The 21,873-nt window shown below is 42.0% G+C and overlaps 1 protein-coding gene across 2 annotated transcripts in view; it reads left to right on the top strand.

The window, feature by feature from the left end:
• Positions 1 to 19,760, top strand: part of LOC137370079 (exostosin-1-like) — a 230,999-nt gene extending 211,239 nt beyond the window's left edge. For both annotated transcript variants that reach the window (XM_068032189.1, XM_068032188.1), the window contains 3 exons: positions 8,997 to 9,157; positions 13,143 to 13,314; positions 16,502 to 19,760. In XM_068032189.1, coding sequence (XP_067888290.1) covers positions 8,997 to 9,157; positions 13,143 to 13,314; positions 16,502 to 16,687 — 519 coding nt within the window. In that variant the 3' untranslated portion in view covers positions 16,688 to 19,760. The remainder of the gene's footprint in view (positions 1 to 8,996; positions 9,158 to 13,142; positions 13,315 to 16,501) is intronic.
• The last annotated feature ends 2,113 nt before the right edge of the window (positions 19,761 to 21,873 follow it).

Here is a 21,873-nt window from a genome sequence, read left to right as displayed (position 1 = left end):
CACCTTTAACGTAATAAAGCATCCTAAGGTGCTTCCCAGAGGCAGTATAATAGAAAATATGGCACTGAGCCACATAAGGAGATTTTAGGGCAAATGACCAAAAGCTTGGTGAAAGAGGTAGATTTAAGGAGTGTCTTAAAGGGGGAAAGCAAGGTAGCAGTGGTGAAGCGGAAAGGTTTAGGGAGCGAATTGTAGAGCTTAGGGCTTAGGCGGCTGAAGACACGCCACCAGTGGTGGAGCAATAAAATCGAGGATGGTCAAGAAACCAGAATTAGAAGAGCACTGATATCTTGGAGTGTTGTAGGGCTGGAGGACATTGCAGAGATGGGGAGGGGGCCAGTCCATGACGAGATTTGAAAACAAGGATGGAAATTTTAAAATCGAGACATGGCGTAACCAGGAGCCAGTGTTGGTCAGCGAACACTGGTGATGGGTGAACTGGATTTGGTGCAGGTAAGGACACGGGCAGCAGACTTTTGTATGGCCGCAAGTTTACGGAGGGTAGAATGTGGGAGGCCGACCAGGAGCATGTTAGAATAGTCAGGTCTGAAGGTATCAAAGGGGTGGATGAGGGTTTCAGCAGCAGAAGAGCTGAGACAGGGGCCGAAATGGGCGATGTTACGGAGGTGAAATTAGGCAGTCTTAGTGACAGCGTGGATATTTGGTCGAAAATTCATCTTGGGTTCAAATATGACACCAAGGTTGCGAACAGTCTGGTTCGGCCTCGGACAGTTGCCAGGAAGAGGGATGGAGTCTGTGGCAGGGACTGAAGATCACTGCTTCAGTCTTCCCAATATTTATTTGGAGAGGATTTCTGCTTATCCAGCACTGGATGTCAGACAAGCAGTCAGACAATTTAGAGACAGTGGAGGGGTTGTGAGGTAAAGCTGATCAAGATCAAGTGGGGGTGTCGTCAGTGTACATGTGGAAAATGACGTGTTTTCAGATGATGTTGCAGAGGGGCAGCATGTAGATGAGAGATAGGAGGGATCAAGAATAGATCCTTGAGGGACACCAGAGGTAACAGAATAGGAAGAGAAGCCTTTGGTGGTGATTCTCTGGCTACAATTAGACAGATAAGAATGGAGCCAGATGATGCAGTCCCACCCACCTGGATAACAGTGGCGAGGCATTGGAGGAGAATGGTGTGATCAGCTGTATCAAAGACTGCTGCTAGCTCAATAAGGGTGACAGATAGTTTGGCTTTGTCACAGCCACATAGGATGTCGTTTGTGACTTTGATAAGAGCTGCTTTGATTCTGTGATGGGGACAGAAACCTGATTGGAAGATTCAAGCATGAATTTGGGAGGCGAAAAGTTCAAGGACTTTTGAAGCCTTTACCTGAGGACTAGAGTGGCGGCAGACAGACCTGGAAGGAATCGGTTTCGGACCGGGACCTGAAAAAGAGAGCACGGGGCTCGAGGCCCTTACTTAGATGAGGACCGGAGCGGCGGCAGGCAGACCTGGGATGAATCTGATCCAGAGCGGGACCTGAAAAAGGGAGCGCGGGGCTCGAGGTCCTTCCTTAGCTGAGGACCGGAGCGGGGGCAGGCTCGCTCGCTGTCTTGCGCTCTCTCTCTCTGTCTCTCTCAGCACGCGCTGATGTTCAAAAGAGGAAAAAAAGACTTAGTAACATCACGGGAAATTGGTTGGGTAAGTAACAGCTGTTAGTGTCTGTAAATAGCTTTTAAAAAAAAAAGGGGGAAAGTTTTTTTTTGAAAAAAAACTCAAAACCTACCATATAAGTGATAAGGTTAGTACTACTAAAGTGTTTTTTTTTAAATTAGTGTAATTTATTTAGGACTTTAGATTGTAGTGGGTAGTGTTTGGAGTAGAACAAGGCACCTAGCGTAATTAGTATTTTTTAATTAAAGGGAGTAACTAAGTAATCTAAAGGTAAGTCATGGCAGGAGAGCTGGCAACAGTGTTATGCTCCTCCTGTGCGATATGGGAAATCAGGGACGCTTCCAGTGTCCCTGACGACCATGCGTGCAGGAAGTGTATCCGTCTGCAGCTACTGGCTGCCCACATTACGAAGCTGGAGCTGCGGGTGGATTCACTGTGGAGCATCCGCAATGCTGAGATCGTCGTGGATAGCACATTTAGCGAGGTGGTCACACCGCAGGCAAATGCTGCAAAGGCAGGAAGGGATGGCCTGTGGCCATCCCCCTCTCTAACAGATATACTGCTTTGGATATTGTTGGGGGAGGTGGCTCAGGGGAAAACAGCAAGAGCCAAGTTCATGGCACCATGGGTGGCGCTGCTGCACAGGAGGGGAGCAAGAAGAGTGGCAGGGCTATAGTGATAGCGTATTCAATCATAAGGGGAACAGACAGGCACTTCTGCGGCTGCAAAAGCGACTTCAAGATGGTATGTTGCCTCCCTGGTGAAAAGGTCAAGGATGTCTCTGAGCGGCTGCAGGGCATTCTGAGGGGGGAGGGTGAGCAGTCAGTTGTCGTGGTACATATCGGTCCAACAACATAGGTTAAAAAAAGGGATGAGGTCCTACAAGCTGACTATAGGGAGTTAGGATGAAATTTAAAAAGTAGGACCTCAAAGGTAGTAATCTCAAGATTACTACCAGTGCCACATGCTAGCGAGAGCAGAAATAGCAGGATATATCAGATGAATCCGTGGCTGGAGAAATGGTGCAGGGGGAAGGATTCAGATTCCTGGGGCATTGGGACCGGTTCTGGGGAAGGTGGGACCAGTACAAGCTGGACGGGTTGCATCTGGGCAGGACCAGGACCAGTTTCGTCGGGCAGTCGGGTGCGGGGGGGGGGGGGGGGGGGTGGGTGGGGTGCTGTTTGCTAGTGCTGTCGGGGAGAGTTTAAACTAGAATGGCAGGGGGATGGGAATCTGAGCAGGGAGACAGAGGAGAGGGAAACAAAGGTAGAAATGAAAGACAAAGGTATGAAACAAAAGTGGGAGGCAGAGAAAACAAGGGTGAGAAACAAATGGGATCGTAATGCAAAATAAAGTTAAGATAACTAACAATGTTAAAAAGACAAGTCTAAAGGCATTGTGTCTTAATGCACGGAGCATTCGCAATAAGGTAGATGAATTAACAGCGCAAATAGATATAAACGGTTATGATTCAGTCGCGATTACCGAGACATGGCTGCAAGGTGACCAAGGAGGGAACTGAACATCCAAGGGTATTCAGTACTTAGGAAGGACAGGCAAAAAGGGAAAGGAGGAGGGGTAGTATTGTTGATAAAGGAAGAAATCAGTGCAATAGTGAGAAAGGATATTAGCTCAGAAAATCATGATGTGAAATCTTTATGGGTGGAGCTAAGAAACACCAAAGGGCAGAAAACGTTGGTGGGGGTGGTCTACATATAGATTGGTCAAACCAAATTAGCAATAATACTGTGGAGGAGGATTTCCTGCAGCGTGTACGTGACGGTTTTTTAGACCAATATGTTGAGGAACCAACTAGAGAACAGTCTATCCTAGACTGGGTATTGTGCAATGAGAATAGATTAATTAACAGTCTTGTTCTGTGGGGTCCCTTGGGGATGAGCGACCACAACATTAAGATGGAGAGTGAAGAAGTTGAATCCGAAACTAGGGTCTTGAATCTAAATAAAGGAAACTACGTAGGTATGAGGCGCGAGTTGGCCATGGTAGATTGGGGAACTTTACTAAAAGGGTTGACGGTGGATAGACAATGGATAATACTTAAAGAACGTGTGCATGAATTGCAACAATTATTCATTCCTGTCTGGCACATAAAGAAAACTGGAACGATGACTCAACCGTGGCTTACAAAAGAAATTAGGGATAGTATTAGATCCAAAGAGGAGGCATATAAAATTGCCAGAAAAAGCAGCAAATCTGAGGATTGAGAGCAGTTTAGAATTCAGCAAAGGAGGACAAAGAGGTTGATTTAAGTGGGGGGAAATAGAGTGTGAGAGTAAACGTATGGGGAACATAAAAACTGACTAGACGCTTCTATAAATATGTGAAGAGAAAAAGATTACTGAAGACAAATGTAGGTCCCTTACAGTCAGAAACGGGAAAATTATAATGGGAAACAAAGAAATGGCAGAACAATTAAACACATACTTTGTGAAGGCAGAACCAAAGGAGGACACACATAACCTCCCAGAAAAGTTAGGGAACCAAGGGTCTAATGAGAGGGATGAACTGAAGGAAATCAGTATTCGTTTAAAAAAAAAAAGTGCTAGGGAAATTAATGGGGTTAAAGGCTGACAAATCCCCAGGGCCTGATAATCTACATCCCAGAGTACTAAAGGAAGTGGCCCTGGATATAGTGGATGCATTGGTGGTCAAGTTCCAAAATTCTATCGATTCTGGAGCAGTTCCTACAGATTGGAGGGTGGCAAATGTAACCCCACTATTTTAAAAAGGAGGGAGAGAAAAAACAGGGAACCACAGACCAGTTAGCCTTACATCAGTAGTGGGGAAAATGCTAAGAGTCTATTATAAAGGATGTGATAGCAGAACACCTGGAAAGCATAAACGGGATTGTCCAAAGTCAGCATGGGTTTACGAAAGGGGAATCATGCTTAACAAATCTACTGGAGTTTTTTGAGGATGTAACTAGTAGAATAGATAAGGGAGAACCAGTGGATGTGGTGTATTTGGATTTTCAGAAAGCTTTTGATAAGGTCGCACATAAGAGGTTAGTGTGCAAAATTAAAGCACATGTGGGGTAATATACTGGCATGGATTGAGAATTGGTTGATGACAGGAAACAGAGTAGGAATAAATGGGTCTTTTTCCGGGTGGCAGGCAGTTACTAGTAGGGTACCGCAGGGATCAGTGCTTGGGCCCCAGGTATTCAAAATATGTATTAATGACTTGGATGAGGGAACTAAATGTAACATTTCCAAGTTTGCAGATGACACAAAGCTGGGGGGGAAAGTGAGCTGTGAGGAGGAAGCAAAGAGGTTCCAATGTGATTTGGACAAGTTAGGTGAGTGGGCAAATGCATGGCAGATGCAGTATAACGTGGATAAATGTGAGGTTATCCACTTTGATTGTAAAAACAGAAAGGCAGATTATTATCTGAATGGTGATAGATTAGGAAAGGCGGAGGTGCATCGAGAGCTGGGTGTCCTTGTACACCAGTCGCTGAAAGCAAGCATTCAGGTGCAGCAAGCAATTAGGAAGGCGAATGGTATGTTGGCCTTCATTGCAAGAGGATGTGAGTACAGGAGCAAGGATGTCTTACTGCAGTTATACAGGGCCTTGGTGAGACCACATCTGGAGTATTGTGTGCCGTTTTGGTCTCCTTATCTGAGGAAGGATGTCCTTGCCATGGAAGGAGTGCAAAGAAGATTTACTAAGCTGATTCCTGTGATGGCAGGATTTACGTATGAGCAGAGATTGGGTCAACTAAGCCTATATTCATTAGAGTTTAGAAGAATGAGAGGGGATCTCATAGATACCTATCAAATTCTTAGGACTAGACAGGCTAGATGCAGGGAGGATGTTCCTGATGGCTGGGGAGTCCAGAACCAGGGGTCACAGTCTCAGGATACAGGGTATGCCATTTAGAACTGAGATGAGAAATTTCTTCACTCGGGGTGGGGGGTGGTAAACCTGTGGAATTCTCTACCGCAGAAGGCAGTGAATATATTCAAGAAGGAGATAGATTTATTTCTTAATGCCAAAGGAATCAAGGGATCTGGGGGGAAAAGCAGGAACAGGGTACTGAATTAGACAATCAGCCATGATTTTTTTGAATGGCGGAGCAGGCCCGAAGGGCCGAATGGCCGCCTGCTCCTATTTTCTATGTTTCTATGAAATGGAGCTTAGTGCTCGGGTGATGGTTTGCAAGGAGAGAGGGGTCAAGGGTTGGTTTTATGGAGGAGGGGTGATGACGGCAGATTTGAAGGAGAGGGGGACAGAACCTGAGCAGAGAGATCTGCCAGCAATGCCAGCTAACATGGGGAACCAGGAAGGCAAGTCGGTTGGCAGTTTAGTGGGACTAGGGTGTTGAGAGAGTAGGTGGGTCTCATGGATAAGATGAGCTCGGAGAGGGCATGAAGGGAGATAGGAGAGAAACTCGAGAAAGTTTACAAGTTCAGGTGGGTAGGGAGTTCGGCTCAGTGGGCTAGCGGTAGGAAGGAAAGAGGCAGCTATTGGATGGTCTCATTCATGGTGACAAAGAAATCCATGAGCTCCTCGCACTTGTTGGAGGTCAGGATGGAGGGGTCAGGGGAAAGGAGTTTAAGAAGGTGACCTGGAGTAGAGAAAAGAAGCCAGGGGTTACCTTTGCATTCTTGGATGATCCTGGAATAGTGAGCTGTTTTTGCAGACGAGAGTAGGACCCGATAGTGCTTTTTATGGTCCAGCCAGATTTGCGATGATGGCTAAATCTTTTGTCCGGCATATCCCTTCGAGTCTGCATCATTCAGACTTAAGGGAGAGGAGTTGAGGGCCGTACCAGAGGAAACCTTCCAAGATGAGGGAATAATGGGGACAAGGGTATCAAGGTGGTGTTAAGGTGGGCTGAGCAAATCAGTAACTGCAGAAATGTCATGGTGGACAAAGGGTCAAAGGCTAGATAGTTTGGATTTTGAGAGTGTAGTTGTAAGTGAATTGGGAGAGAGTTTTTTTTCGGGACAGATACAGAAGGAAGTAGTATTTGGAGAGGGAAGTGGGATGTGGATGGAGAGCCATTCAAGGATTTTTTTTAATATTCGTTCATGGGATGTGAGCCTTGCTGGCAAGACCAGCATTTATTGCCCATCACTAATTGCCCTTGAGAAGGTGGTGATGTGCTGCAGCCTTGAACCGCTGCAGTCCATGTGGTGTAGGTACACCCACCGTGCTGTTAGGAAGGGAATTCTAGGTTTTTGACCCAGTGACAGTGAAGGAACGACAATATAGTTCCAAATTGTGATGATGTGTGGCTTAGAGGGGAATTTGTAGGTCATGATGTTCCCGTGCATCTCCTGCCCTTGTTCTTCTAAGTGGTAGAGGTTGCGGGTTTGAAAGGTGCTGTGGAAGGTGTATTCGCAAGTTGCTTCAGCACATCTTTTCAGTCGTGCACACAGCTGGTACTGTGTGCCGGTGGTGAAGGGAGCAAATGTTTAAGGCTGTGGATGGGTGCCGATCATTCGGGTTGCTTTGTACTGGATGGTGTCGAGCTTCTTGAGTGTTGTTGAAGCTGCACTCATTCAGACAAGTGGAGAGTATTCCATCACACTCTTGACTTGTGCTTTATAGATGGTGGACAGGCTTTGGGAATTCAGGAGGTGAGTTACTCGCCGTAGAATTCCCAGTTTCTAACAGCTCTAGTAGCCACAATATTTACATGGCTGGTCTGGCTACATTTCTGGTCAATGGTAACCCCAAGAATGATGATGGTGCTGGATTCAGGATGGCAACAAAGCTGAACGTCAAGGGGAGATGGTTTGATTCTCTCTTGTTGGAGGTGGTCATTGCCTGGCACTTATGTGGCACGAAGAAGGGATATAGGGAAAAGGCAGGTATATGGAGTTGGGCCATACATCAGCAAATATCTGATTGAATGGCGGAACATGCTGAAGGGACTAAATGGTCTGCTCCTATTCCTATGTTCCCTAAGCTCTGCACAATGTTACCTTTCCTGACCTAGGATGCTGCAGCAAATTTACCCCACCTAAAATGCCCTAGCAGCAATCTGTTTACTGAGCTCATATCGGCACTCAATGAAGGGACCCCTGTAGTCTGTATGGTTTATATACAGAAACCTTACCTCTCAGAAATTGATAGAGAAGGCCGTTTTAAATTGCTAACAGCTCTATCTCTTATAAACAATCGCACTATTGCATCATGTCGAGGAAACAATGCATTTCAATATTTAGTAACACCTATTAAGTTTTACAAAATACTTGTTTTGCTTTTTTAAAACTGCCATAAGTGTTCCACATTCTTTTTGAACAGGATTGTGGATATATCTTTAATCTGAGCTTCTTAAACTCTTAATGTTTTTGATCCAGCACAGCAGAAAACAAAATGATCTGGCACATTATTCTGTGAAGCCTGACCTTAATTTAAATCTTAAGTAAGAACATAAATAGGAACAGGAGTAGTCCATTCGACCCCTCAAGCCTGCTCTGCTGTTCAATAAGATCATGGCTAAACCTTACATCAGCTCCACTTTCCCACTTATCCTCATATCCCTTGATTCCCTTAGTGCCTTAAAAATCTATTAACCTAAGTCTTGAACATGTTCAATGACTGAGCACCCACAACCTTTGGGGTCGAAAATTCCAAAGATTCACAACCGTCTGCGTGAAGAAATGTCTCCTTCTGAATGACCCTATATCTTGAGACTATGACCCCCTAGTTCTAGGTTTTCTAACCAGGGGAAGCAGCCTCTCAGCATCTACCTTGTCAAGCCCTCTAAGAGTTTTATGTGTTTCAGTGAAATCACCTCTCATTCTTCTAAACTCCTGAGAAGATAGGTCCATTATACTCAATCTTTGTTGGGGCAATTAAAAATAAACAGGACTGTAGTTCAAGAAAATCTGAATAAATGCTCCATGCCGTGATGATCTATGCTCTATGATATTATTGTGTATAATTTACATTTGCAGTTGTGCTTGGAAAGTTTAGTATTTGCACTTTATCTTGAAAATATTATATTGAAAAATGTCACCTAATTCCCCTCCATTTATCATATGAGAACTAATTTACAGAAATAGATCTGTAAATTATTCAGGTCAACCTTGGAGAAGATGCTTCTCCTGATTTAAATATAAAAGTTCCAGCTACAGTCTCGAGGGTGGGGCGGGGAGGAGGGAAAGAAAACTTGGAAATATGTTCTACAGATGTATGTCCCTGGGTTTCGAATATTTATTTTAATATGTCTCTTTCGCGACCATTGACATTTTCACAATTGTCAAAAACAAAGACAAAGATTTTCACGCCACCTGCACATGAATTTGGCATTTCCTTTTCCACAATTATTACGAAGGTTGCTTAATCTTAATTTTGTAATAGAGTTGACTTTGGCTTTATCTTTTATTAGGTGGATTTTGCCTTCATTGTGTGGCAAAGCTTTCCGGAGAGAATTGTGGGATACCCAGCTCGCAGTCATTTCTGGGACAGCACAAAGGAAAGATGGGGTTATACATCTAAATGGACCAATGATTACTCCATGGTCCTAACGGGCGCTGCTATCTACCACAGGTATGTCATAGGCAGGCATTAAAACATTGCTCCCTTGTACAAAAAACATTTATATGTTTTTCCACAAAGCTGAATTCTACCATGTGGGGAATCCACCACATCATCATCCAGCTAACCTGTTTTATATCTAAGGCTAAGATTTACATATTCACAAATCTTTGAAAGTAGCAGAGCAAGTTGATAAGGCAGTTAAGAAAGCATAGGGAATACTTGGATTTGTTTAGGAGTAATATATTAGCATGGATAGAGGATTGGTTAATTAACAGGGAACGAAGTCGGGATAAGTGGGTAATTTTCAGGTTGGCAAACTGTAACTAGTGGGGTGCCACAGGGATCAGTCCTGGGGCCTCAACTATTTACGATCTATATTAATGACTTGGATGAAGGGACCAAGTGTATTGTAGCCAAATTTGCAGACAATACCAAGTTAGGTAGGAAAACCAGTTGTGAAGAGTGCACAAAGTGTCTGCAACGAGATATAGATAGGTTAAGTGAGTGGGCAAAAATTTGGCAGATGGACTATAATGCTGGAAAATGTGAAGTTGTCCATTTTGGCAGGAAGAATAGAAATTATTTACATAGAAACTGCAGAATGCTGCGGTACAGAGGTATCTGGGTGGCCTTGTACATGAATCACAAAATGCTAGCACCTAGATACGGTAAGTAATTCAGAAAGCAAATGGAATGTTCGCATTTATTGCAAGGGGGATGGAGTATAAAAGTAGGGAAGTTTTGCTACAACTGTACAGGGCATTGGTGAGACTGCACCTAGAGTACTGCACACAGTTTTGGTCTCCTTACTTAAGGAGGGATATACTTGCATTGGAAGCAGTTCATAGAAGGTTCACTGGGCTGATTCCTGGGATGAAGGGGTTGTCTTATGAGGAAAAGTTGGGCCTATACTCATTGGAGATTCGAAGAATGAGTGGTGATCTTATTGAAACATGTAAGATTCTGAGAGAATATTTCCCCCCATGGGGGAATCTAGAACTAGGCAGCACAGTTTCAGAATAAGGGGTCTCCCTTCTAAGATGGAGGTGAGGAGGAATTTCTTCTCTCAGAGGGTTGTTAATCTTTGGAATTCACTTCCCCAGAGAGCAGCGGAAGCTGGGTCATTGAATATATTCAAGGCTGTGTTAGACAGATTTTTGATTTACAATGGAGTCCAGGGTAATGGGGTGGGGGGGAGACAGGAAAGTGGAGTTAAGGCCACAATCAGATCAACCATGATCTTATTGAATGGTGGAACAGGCTGGAGGGGCCGAATGGCCTACTCCTCTTATTTCTTATGATCTTAATAGGGCAATTGAATACAAAACCAAGGAAGTCATGCTAAACCTTTACAAATCTCAGTTCAGCCTCAGCTGGAGTACTGTGTACAATTCTGGGTGCACCACACTTTAGGATGGATATCAAAGCCTGGGAGAGAGTACAGAGGAAGGTTACAAGGATAATAGCAGGAATGAGGGACTTCAGTTCTGTGAAGAGATTGGAGAGCTGAGATTGTTCTCTTCAGAGCAGAGAAGTTTAAGGGGAGACCTAACAGGTCTTCAGAATTGAGGAGTTTTAACATAGAAAGTAGGGAGAAACTATTTCCTCTGGCAAGTGGGTCAGTAACTAGAAGTCATAGATTTAAAATAAATAGCAAAAGAACTAGAGGGGAAGTCAGGAGATATTATTTTACTCAGTGTGGTATGATCTGGAATGCACAACCTGAAAAGGTGGTGGAATCGGATGCTTATAAGAATGTGTGCATGCACATAACTAACCCATATAAATTTTAAAGTCAGGATTTTATGTATTGTAAAACAGGAAGCTATAAATTACCCTTTTGTTCCAATTGGTTAACTATAAATCAGAGATAAGGAAGGGGAGTCCTAACAGAGTAGGAACTGACGTTTTGCTGCAAAGGATGTAGCAAAAAGGTTTTACATTTACATAATTCTGAAAGCCAATGATTGTAATATTTTTACATAGCTCCCCTTTTGCCACCAATGAAAGTTTAATTGAGAACTTAATAATCTGCCAGGCACTGAGTGGAAAATTGACAAAATTTGAATAGCGATCCGTACAAAACTCCTTGCAGCTTTTCACATGAAATCTGACGAGGGATAGAAATTTAGTTTAGTTTAGAGATACAGCACTGGAACAGGCCCTTCGGCCCACCAAGTCTGTGCCGACCATCAACCACCCATTTATACTAATCCCATATTCCTACCACATCCCCACCTGTCCCTATATTTCCCTACCACCTACCTATACTAGGGGCAATTTATAGTGGCCAATTTACCTACCAACCTGCAAGTCTTTTGGCTTGTGGGAGGAAACCGGAGCACCCGGAGGAAACCCACGCAGACACAGGGAGAACTTGCAAACTCCACACAGGCAGTACCCAGAATTGAACCCGGGTCACTGGAGCTGTGAGGCTGCGGTGCTAACCACTGCGCCACTGTGCCGCCCTACAATTGTTACAAGGGGTTGATTTCACTAAGGCCAATCAGTTATTAAAGTTGGCTTGTGTGCCAGAATCATCAACAAAACCTAATTACAAAGAATTAACTGGGGATTGGCCTTTTAAACATGCCTGTTGCTTTCTCTTGCAATGCTTTAGATTTGGGGAATAGATCAAATGAAGCCTGCTGTGACAGCAGGCAAATCCATCAAAACAACCACCACAGCACTTAATGACAGGTGATCACACTTTAACGAGGTGCAAACAGCTGCTGAACTGTCCAAAATAGCCAGCACGCTTAATACGGTTTAAGCAATGCCTTTGTAATTAATTGACAACAATGATGATGGGAAATGGTTCGCTCAATGTAGGCGACTATCCGGGTTAAGCAGGGATAGTGTAAGTGGTGGGGGAGTAAAATGACGCCCTCCTCAACTCTCAACCATGGACGGGATCAATACAACAGTTGGCTGTATACCTTTTAACTGATCTATTATAATCACAAATGCAATCTGCAAACCAGTCTTGATGCTGTTCGTTTTCTGTAGTGCCTTTTATAATGAAAGACGAGATGTTTTTGCACAGACCTAAATATTGAAAGCAACAGCTAGGAAGATTAGTTCCCACTGAATTTGTCAGAGTTAAATAAGCATTGCAAATCTCCATGTTTGTACAGTGGTAATATAAGTAAGCAGATGCAGGATTTATTATAGTTGTACAGCAGTTGTGCTGACTTCCTGTAGCTCTGCAGATCTATAGCCAACCTGGGGAACAGGATTTGAGTCAGCATTATAGTGACACTTTAGATTAAGTGACATTCCTATGTCACTTTCAGTTTATCGATGAGAATTCAAGTTAAAATATGAATTATGAGCTATAAGACATAAGTTACAAGTAATTTTTCTCAATTGAAAATTTCTTTTAAAAAAAAAAATCTGCAAACCTGCTTAAGAGGTAGAGTTTCGAAATTGATTTCCACAGCAACTAATTCAGCCTCTTAACTAACTGAACTTGTAGTTAATCACAGAGCATGAATTCCATTTTTCTCTTCTATGCTTGTGAATTATCCAGTGACAGTGTTATGCAAGTTGGTTTCAGCTTTGCACTTTTAAATCCTACACTTAAATAAAAACATTACATTCTTAAACTTTATGAGCAACTACGTTTTCATATATTTTATTCATCTTTTATCTTTCCCTCTGCCTGTCTACCCCCCTGACTAACTTTTATGTTTTTTTCCATTGATTTTTCTGCTTGAAAGTAGTTCTTTAACCATGCTGTCAAAATTGTGTTAGAACAATTTCATCAATGGTTATGGACCTCCTCAGTTGGTATTGATGAAACTGTCTTAGGTATTCTCTCTTTTCACCCATTAATTTTGCTTTTCAACCAGATTATTGACTTGTATTTAAGTAAACAATTTTACTCCTTTATATTAAAAAAGGACGTCCACAGTTGTAAAGTTTTAAAAGTAATTGTATGGCTTTCATATTCTTGTGATTAATTCAGTGGTGTGTGCTTTTATTGTTGTAGGTACTACCATTACCTGTACACTCATTACCTGCCTGCCAGTCTAAAGAACATGGTGGACCAACTGGCCAACTGTGAAGATATCTTGATGAATTTTTTGGTGTCAGCTGTCACCAAGCTGCCTCCAGTTAAAGTCACTCAGAAAAAGCAGTATAAAGAGACAATGATGCAGCAGGTAACTTAATTGTGTGAAAAGTGAAAGAATCCAGACATCCTGGATTTTATAGCCTGTGAGTTGGATTTGTTGAACTTCGAGCCTGATGCAATACCGAGGTTTAGGGATTGGATTAAATCCCAAGCTTCTGGCTTTTGTGGAAACTGTGTTGAATTCAAGTGTTTTTTTTCTTTTAATCGTGCCTCTCCTGAAGATAATGACCACAAAATTCATTTGCGTAGCGCCGCTTCTCACTATGCAGACTTAGCTTGATTCCTTGGGGGCAGACAGTGCCACAGGCTCCTGCAGCGTTCACCTTTGATTTGGATGCACACAGATGCGCCTCTGCATGTGCCTGAACATATGAAAGCGACATCACAGTTCCTGGCAATGTCTGCATTGACTATTCTTAAAAGAAGTGTGAAGCAGCCTGGCCCTGAAGTAGCATTTCTTAAAGGGCCAGGCAGCTTCATTGCAGTTAAGTAAAAATTATGGAACTTTTTCTATTGGGAAGTGTCTGATAGTACCCTGGAGTATTTTTGGAGGTATTTTGGAACATTTGCCAGAGAATGTTGCTGCATCTGCACAGTGATGGCAGAGAAACAGGTGGCCTGTCCACACACAGTCTGCAACTGGATTTGGGGCAACAGTAGCAGTGCCTCTGGATCTGCAGCATGGCAAGACGATGAAGCAAAGGCTGCGGAGAGGGCACTCTCCGCGCCATGCCCTCTGCCAAATTGGAGCCGGACTACTCTTCATACTCCTTGACAGTGACAGGAGGCTGTCTGGCAGACCAGTCAGTGCTCCCAACATCTCGATGTGCATGCCCATTCAGTGGTCTCCTGCATGCCATCCATTGAGGTCCTCATCTGAGTCTTCTGCAGTAGTACTTATCTGCCACCTCACCCTTCAGTGAGCTGGCAAACAAACCATCCTTTAACACTGTCATGCTTGCAATCTGTTTCTGCCCTATCATGTGCTGATCCTAACTCTATGCTAGCCTCCAAGATAGGTGCAGTACCAGTGTCTGATCTATTGGCTATGAGTGTCAGATCAAGTGATAGGGCCTCTTCATCAGGGCTGATACTTTTCTCTCTCCCTTTCTCCTTGGATTCCTGTGGCTGGGCAGGTGGCAGTTCTTGAGTGTCTGAAACCAAGAACTCAGAATGGGAAGAGGATGGGGTGGGAAGCAAGAGATCCAGGGTTATGCCATTAGCAGCCAGCTTATCATGCCAGATAGCAGGATGAGGGTATGCTGGGAGTTGAGAAGTAGCATAAGGCCCTGCTGCTGTTAACGTTGAGAAGAAGAGACTGTCACTAGAGTTGAAGGTAATGGTGCTGAAATCATTGCCATGCAGATGGCAGTAGACCAGTTTTGTCATACCCACCAGGAAGATGGATGGAGTCAGTATCTAGGGAATTGAGTTTGTGCTGGAGAGTGAAGACAGTGGTGTTCCCGATATTTAGTTGGAAATTTATACTCATCCGGGACTGAATGTTGGACAAGCATCATAACAAATCAGAGACAGTCGAGGAGTTGACTGAGGTGCTGGTGAAGTAAAGCTGGGTGTCATCAGCATATATGTGAGGTGAGAGTGATTGTCCTCGATATCAAGGCAGCATTTGACTGAGTATGGCATCAAGGAGCCCTAGCAAATGTGAAATCAGTGGGAATTGGGGGTGGGGGGAACTCTCCACTCGATGGATTCATACCTAGCACAAAAGAAGATGGCTGTGGTTGTTGGAGGCCAATCACCTCAGCCCCAGCAGGAGCTCCTCAGGGTAGTTCCTCAGCTACTTCATCAATGACCTTCCCACCATCATAAGGTCAGAAGTGGGGATGTTTGCTGATTGCACAATGCTCAGCCCCATTCACAACTCTTCAGATGCTGAAGCTGTCCATGTCCAAATGCAGCAAGACCTGGACAACATTCAGGCTTGGGCTGATAAGTAGCAAGTAACATTCATGCCACACAAGTTCCAGGCAATGGCAGTCTCCAAGAAGAGAGAATCTAACCATCTCCTCTTGACATACGATGGCATTACTATCGTTGATTCCCCCACTATCAACATCCTGGGAGCTACCATCGACCAGAAGCTGATCTGAAGTAGTCACATAAATACTGTGGCTACAAAACCAGGTCAGAGGCTGGAAATTCTGTGGCAAGCTAACTCACCACCTGAGTCCCCAAACCTGTCCACTATCTACAAGGCACAAGTCAGGAGTGTGATGGAAAACTCTCCACTTGCCTGGATGAGTGTGGCTCATATAACACTCAGGAAGCTCGACACCATCCAGGACAAAGCAGCCCACTTGATCATCCACCACGATAAACATTCACTCCCTCCACCAGAGACGCACAGTGGCAGCAGTGTGTACCATATACAAGATGTACTGCAGCAACGCACCAAGGCTCCTTCGACAGCACCTTCCAAACTAGCAACCTCTACCACTTAGATGGACAAGATTGGCAGACACATGGAAACACCACCATCTCCAAGCCACAATCCTGTCTTGGAAATATATCACCGTTCCTTCACTGTCAAAATCCTGGAACTCCCTCCCTAACAGTATTGTGGGTGTACCAGCATCAGAAGGACTGCAGCAGTTCAAGAAGGCAGCTCACCACCACCTTCTCAAAGGCACTTAGGGATGGGCAGCAAATTCTGGCCTTGCCAGTGGCGCCCACATCCCATGAAAAGCAGATTTAAACTCACGTGTCTTCAGATAATGTTGATGGACAGCATGTATATGAGAAATGAGGAAGTCTAGGATAGTGCCTTGAGGAGCTTCAGAGGTGTGGGAACAGGAAGGGAAGCCATTGTAGGTTATTTCCTGGCTTCAACTGGATAGATAAGAATGAAACCAGGCAAAAGCTGTACCACCCAGCTAGAAAACAGAAACAAATATGAAGAACAACATGTTTTCAAGACTTGCAGCCCTAGAAGAGCAGTGGTCATGATACAAGCAGTAAAGATAAAAAGAATGCATTGACAAAAGGTTTATGCCTGAAAAATTAACCTGTTTTTTCTCTCTCCACATATTGATGGACCTACAATTTTTACCAACATATGCTTTTTTTCTTTTATTAAGCTTAACCTATATTGTGTGTATTGTGTTTTATTGTACTACGTGGCAAAAAATTCTGTTCACACTGTTCCTGTATTTTTGAGCTCAGATAAATGTAATTGACTTTCTACTTTTCAGTCCTCCAGAGCTTCCCGATGGGCTGATCCTGATCACTTTGCTCAGCGGCAGACCTGCATGAACACGTTTGCAAGTTGGTTTGGATCCATGCCTTTGATCCACTCCCAGATGAGACTAGATCCAGTTCTTTTCAAAGACCAGGTCTCCATACTGAGAAAGAAGTATCGGGACATTGAGCGACTCTAACAAACACAAAACCATTGATTGTTGGGCAGCATTCTGATTAAAGCCAGTATATAGAACGTCCATCCTGAGCTCAGCAAATAACACTCTGTGCAAGGTGACTCTTGGTTGTCACACTTTGACGCACCTGAAAAACTTTCCTGACTCGAGGATTACTACCATTGGCTTATTGACTGACAGATCTATATGACCATTGAGATTTAATCTTTTTTAATCGTTTTATCAATCCTGAGTGACAGGTTTGATGCCCTGTCAAGAGGAATATAAATCAAAAGTCCATGAATTGCAAGTGTGAAGATCAATGAACTATTATTTCATCAGCACTGTGAAGAACAAAGTGAAACACTACTTAGTTGATCACAATCGAGTGTCTTAATTTTTGGCCTGAAATGATTTAAGGCCAACTTATACCACCTAAGCTGAGTTTGCATTAGGAAAAGCGAACAATGTTTGGAGTGGGTAGCCATCAGACTTGTATAGGAATGGGCAGTAGGGCTGTCATGACTGATGAGCGTGTGATTGGGTTTCACCAATAATGTCTACTATGTTTACTATTAGCATGCAAAATAATTTTTTTTTTAGAAAAGACACACACAACCATATTTACTACAGGATAACCCTTTAATATGTATGTAGGAACTCTATCCTCATCAGCTGAGGGGGGGTGGGGGTCGGTGTCTGATGCTGCCACGCAAATACAAATTGCTAGTTGAAATGTGTGCACATACCTGCATGTTAATATGCCTTACAGATGACTTCCTGTATGGCTTTTACAGGGTCACTGGGCTGACCTTTGGAATTAAACATTGGCTGTGTGTATTTTAAAGTGAATGGCACATATGGTGCTCAGACAAGGGGTAGCTCCTTGTTTCTATATAAAGTTCTATTTTTTAAATGGCAAGGCTATGTTAGCCTTTGCTCACAGGTACTTGAATGTCTGAAGACTTGAAGGAGTGCTGAGCGTGTGGCCTTTTAATCACTTTATTTTGGTTAATAATGTTTCAACCTAGTTTTTATATCTGTAATTCATTTATTTTAAATAGATATCCCAGTTCATCTCATGTGCTGAATTTCCAATCAATGTTTAGTCATTTCATAATTAAGGATGTGAAAAATGGGCCTTGTAATGTACATAATCTTGTATATTTATTATTTTGACAGAATTGTGTATAGTGTATGGTTACAAATTGACAAAGCAATGTGGGAATAATTAGATGGTTAACTGTAAAGCAAAACAAAAAAAATATTTTGTATAAGATGTACATTTCTGAGGTTTTCTAACATATTTCCAATGTTTTTCATAGTGTATCATTGCTTTATATAAAAAAAAATTCCCTACTGGTTGGGAATGACATGACTACACACAGTTAGTGGGATTAAACCTACAGAGGAGTGAAAAGAATACAAAGCCATATATTGTGATTTACTGCGTTAGCTTTCAACACATTATAGTTCCATCAAAGGTAGCCTTTGTATAGATAGTATCACCAAAGACTCTTCCATCTGATACGCAGATGTTTTCATTAAATTAATTGTATTCTTAGAGGCATTTGCAACTTAAATATGTCTGTGCTATTGAACATGAATATTGTAAAATGGATATTTGTTTTTTCACTACATTTTCTGCTGCTTTTTCTGTTTCCCCTTTTTGTAGCTTGGGAGCATTTGCACTCTTCCTATTGGCTACCATTTTACCATTTACAAATGTATGCTGATTTAATTGTATGTCATAATTCTCGCTAGTTCTGGTAAAGGAGAGTTTACATGCTGGGCTGCTGTCACTCCAGAGCCATTACAGTTGCAGTTTTCTTTCCCCCACACAATCTCTTCATCACTTGTTGATCCATTTCATACATTTGGAATGAACTAAGTGTTCATTTTTCTTTTGTGCTTAAGACTGATGTAGAAGCAAGGTGCTATCTAAGGGGATTACTGCAATAAAATTTACCAACAGAGCAGAGAGGAAAGTAGAGTTGCAAAAAAAAGCCAGAAAAATTAAGGACAAGGAAAACAGCTGTAGGTATTAAGTCCCAAGTTTGCTTTATTGCCTGTTAACTACCTTTCAATGTTTATTTTTTAATTCTTAGTTTTACATTTTCTGCAAGTTATCAGTGGCATGAGTGGTGGTTATCTGTGGTGTGAAAATATTGATCTTCAATTAAATTATCAGTGCAGTTGAAGAAATTCTGCCAAGTCAATATGATCATTTTAAAATTTAGTGCTGGAAGGTAATTTAGTTTTGAAAGTTGTTGACTAATTTGTTTGAACTTTTAAATCAACTTTTTAGAATTTTACATTTTAAGGAGTAAACATTCATCAGATTATCTGCTAAAGTGGGTTGAGCTTGCTATTACCACATTTGAAATAAATACAGCTGAGAAAAATATTCCTTTAAATCCAAAGGTCCTATTAAAATATGACCAAGAAAATGGCTTCCTACAGTTATTGTTGAGTGAAGCTGAAATTTTAAATTTTACGGGGTGGGGGGGTTGCGGGGGAAGGACCTAAGACTCAGTTGTTTTTAAAATAAATAATTGTATGAGTCATTTTGCTCATAGAATTGCAGTCAAAAATTTGGGTTTGAATGTGGCCTTTTTTCAGAACATGTACAGAAAGCTGGAACTGTATCTCTCTGGAGCCACTCCACTGACATGAAAGCTCTTTGAGACTTCCATACCACGTACAGAAAAAAACTTTCCATGTAAACCTTTAGACCAGTCCTGCCATGTTTTCAAGTCTTACCCAGAGGCAGAAATGGTTGTATTAGGGGAATTCAGAATGTTTTGTCTTTAGTTCCTCTTCCCTAAGGTGGCCCTTTTGCTTCAGGAGCACTGGAATAAATATTAGATGATTATTGACATTCCTGGGGAATTTTTCTTTTCAGTCCCAAGGGTACAGATTCTAGTGCTGCATGTTTCTTTATGGTTATTAATTTTGCCTATTTATAATTTTGTTCCACACGCAAAGTATTCCATTATCCCTTGTACCCCACCATACCCTAAGTTTCTGCCTCTGTAATTAGTATTACATTGGTTCACTTTTCTAAATATAAATGATTAAAAAACTAGAAAATAAATGGAAATTTTGTAAGATTTGTTTTTTGTTAAAAATAAATGATATTTGATAATACTGTCATTTGATATTTTAATTTTCTTAGTCACTAGAAGGATTACTATTTTCTTTGCTTCTCTCTTGTGCTTCAGGTGGTTTTCCAGTAACCTTTTCAATGTATTATTTACCTGTAGCCAAGTTTGTGCGCTGCAACTGATATGCTTCTTCCTCTTGTGCACTTTGCTCTTTAGGTATTGTATTTTATAGGTCGATCTGGGAAGGCCAATCAAATGGCTTGTTATTTTGTCTCCTCAGTTTACAGAAATGACTGGCAACGTCTTTTCTGCTAATGGCCAAGATGAATTTCTACTCCAGTATCTCTGCTTTAGGAAACTACTGCCACATGGCATAAAGATTTCTCAGCAGAGGTTTGCATATATAAAACTTAAAAACATATGATGGCAAATGCTGTAAAACTAGTTATTTTTGTGCTCATTTTTTATGGGACTGCTGACTTTGCAAATACAGGAAGTTAGTGCCATGCATTGACTTTTCTTCCTCAGTTTCTTGTGGAAAGTGTGGTGCCCTTTTAAGTTTAACACTTTCTCTGTATCCCTAAAGACATTACACTTCTTTGGCTGTTTATCAGGCATTGCAATAAATTTATTGCAGGCTGTGAGATAGATTATGTGGAAGGTAAATAGCTAATTCCTGAAAATAGAATAGTACAGCACAGAAGGGTGCTTTTCAGTCTGTCAAGGCTGTGCCAGCTCTTTTGATGAGCAATCCAGTCAGTCCCACTTCCTGCTTTCTCTCCATATCCCTTAAATGTTTTTCTCTTTCAAGTATTTATCCAATTCACTTTTGAAAGCTACTGTTCAATCAGTCAGGTACTGCATTCCAAACCCTAACCATTCATTGCGTAAAAGAGATGTTTCTCCTATTGACTCTGGTGTTTTTGCCAATTACAGGAAGTCCGTGGCCTTTGGTTATCAGCCTTTCAACAATTGGAAATAGTTTCTCTTTTCTACATCTAAACCCTTCATGCTTTTGTTTAGTGTTACGACCAAGGCGGGAAGAGTGCATTGTCTTTTTCTAGTTCCACTTCTCCACAGGTCACAGCATATATTTAAATGTTTAACCAGTTACTGATGCAGTTAATCACAGACTCTACTTGTTATCCCAGAATAGAATACATGAACCAGGTTTCTTTAATAGACAACAAAATTATCAGTTTATTATGAAACAAGACTTATCCAGTAACAAAGCAAAGCATTGACACACAGGTTGAAATATAAAAGTTCCCTTTTTAAATACCTAACACACACTCAGAGGTAAAAGAAAAAAAATGTTTTAAATTTTCTCACTGCAGAGGTCTTTTACAAAAAAAGTAGACAAAAAATAATACTTTGGCCAAATGCTTGCGAATTCTTGAAAAAGGATGAGATATGTTGTGTCCTAAAAATGGCATACAGTCTGGTGTCCCAGTACACATAGATAGTTCGCTGGGATATTTTCTGGAGCAGTTCTTTTCCAGTGGCGTCGAAAAGTAATCTGGCAGGCTTTCCAGGTGCTTATCAGGAGAAATGCAGCATCAGGGGTTTTAGCTCTCACACATTGGATTCGCAGGGTTTTTTCAAAGAGGTAGAGAAAGAGGAGCTGGGTGTTTCTTTTCAGCAGGCTACAAACCCAACTGCCTTCAAACCAGTCCGTACCCCAACTGAACCAAAACAATATCCCAAAAACAAAACCTCCTGACCACCATTAATCTTGATATGTCACTTCTCCAAACATCTTCCCCGAGTCAGATCCTTGTAAAAACAAAATCCATGGAATCTTTTCAGTTTTTCCAAATGAAGCAACGTCCTTAATTATAAAATATGAGCCCATTAAAAATAGAAGTACTTTCATAACAATAGATTTAGCATAATTTTCTAGCTTTTGTACTCTGCTTTCATTTATAAAGCTCAGGATCCCATATGTTTTATTAATTTTCTTCATTAACCTGTCCCGCCTGCTTCAAAGATTTATGCACAAACACTCCCAGGTCTCTGTTTTTGCACCCCCTTTAAAATTGTACCATTTAGCTTGTATTGGCTGTCCTAACTTTTCTTCCCAAAATGTAGTATCTCTGTGTT

Source organism: Heterodontus francisci, chromosome 5 (genome assembly GCF_036365525.1).
Source record: "Heterodontus francisci isolate sHetFra1 chromosome 5, sHetFra1.hap1, whole genome shotgun sequence".
NCBI lineage: Eukaryota > Metazoa > Chordata > Chondrichthyes > Heterodontiformes > Heterodontidae > Heterodontus > Heterodontus francisci.
Note: the sequence above shows the minus strand (reverse complement) of the source record. Positions and strands in the feature narration are given on the sequence as shown.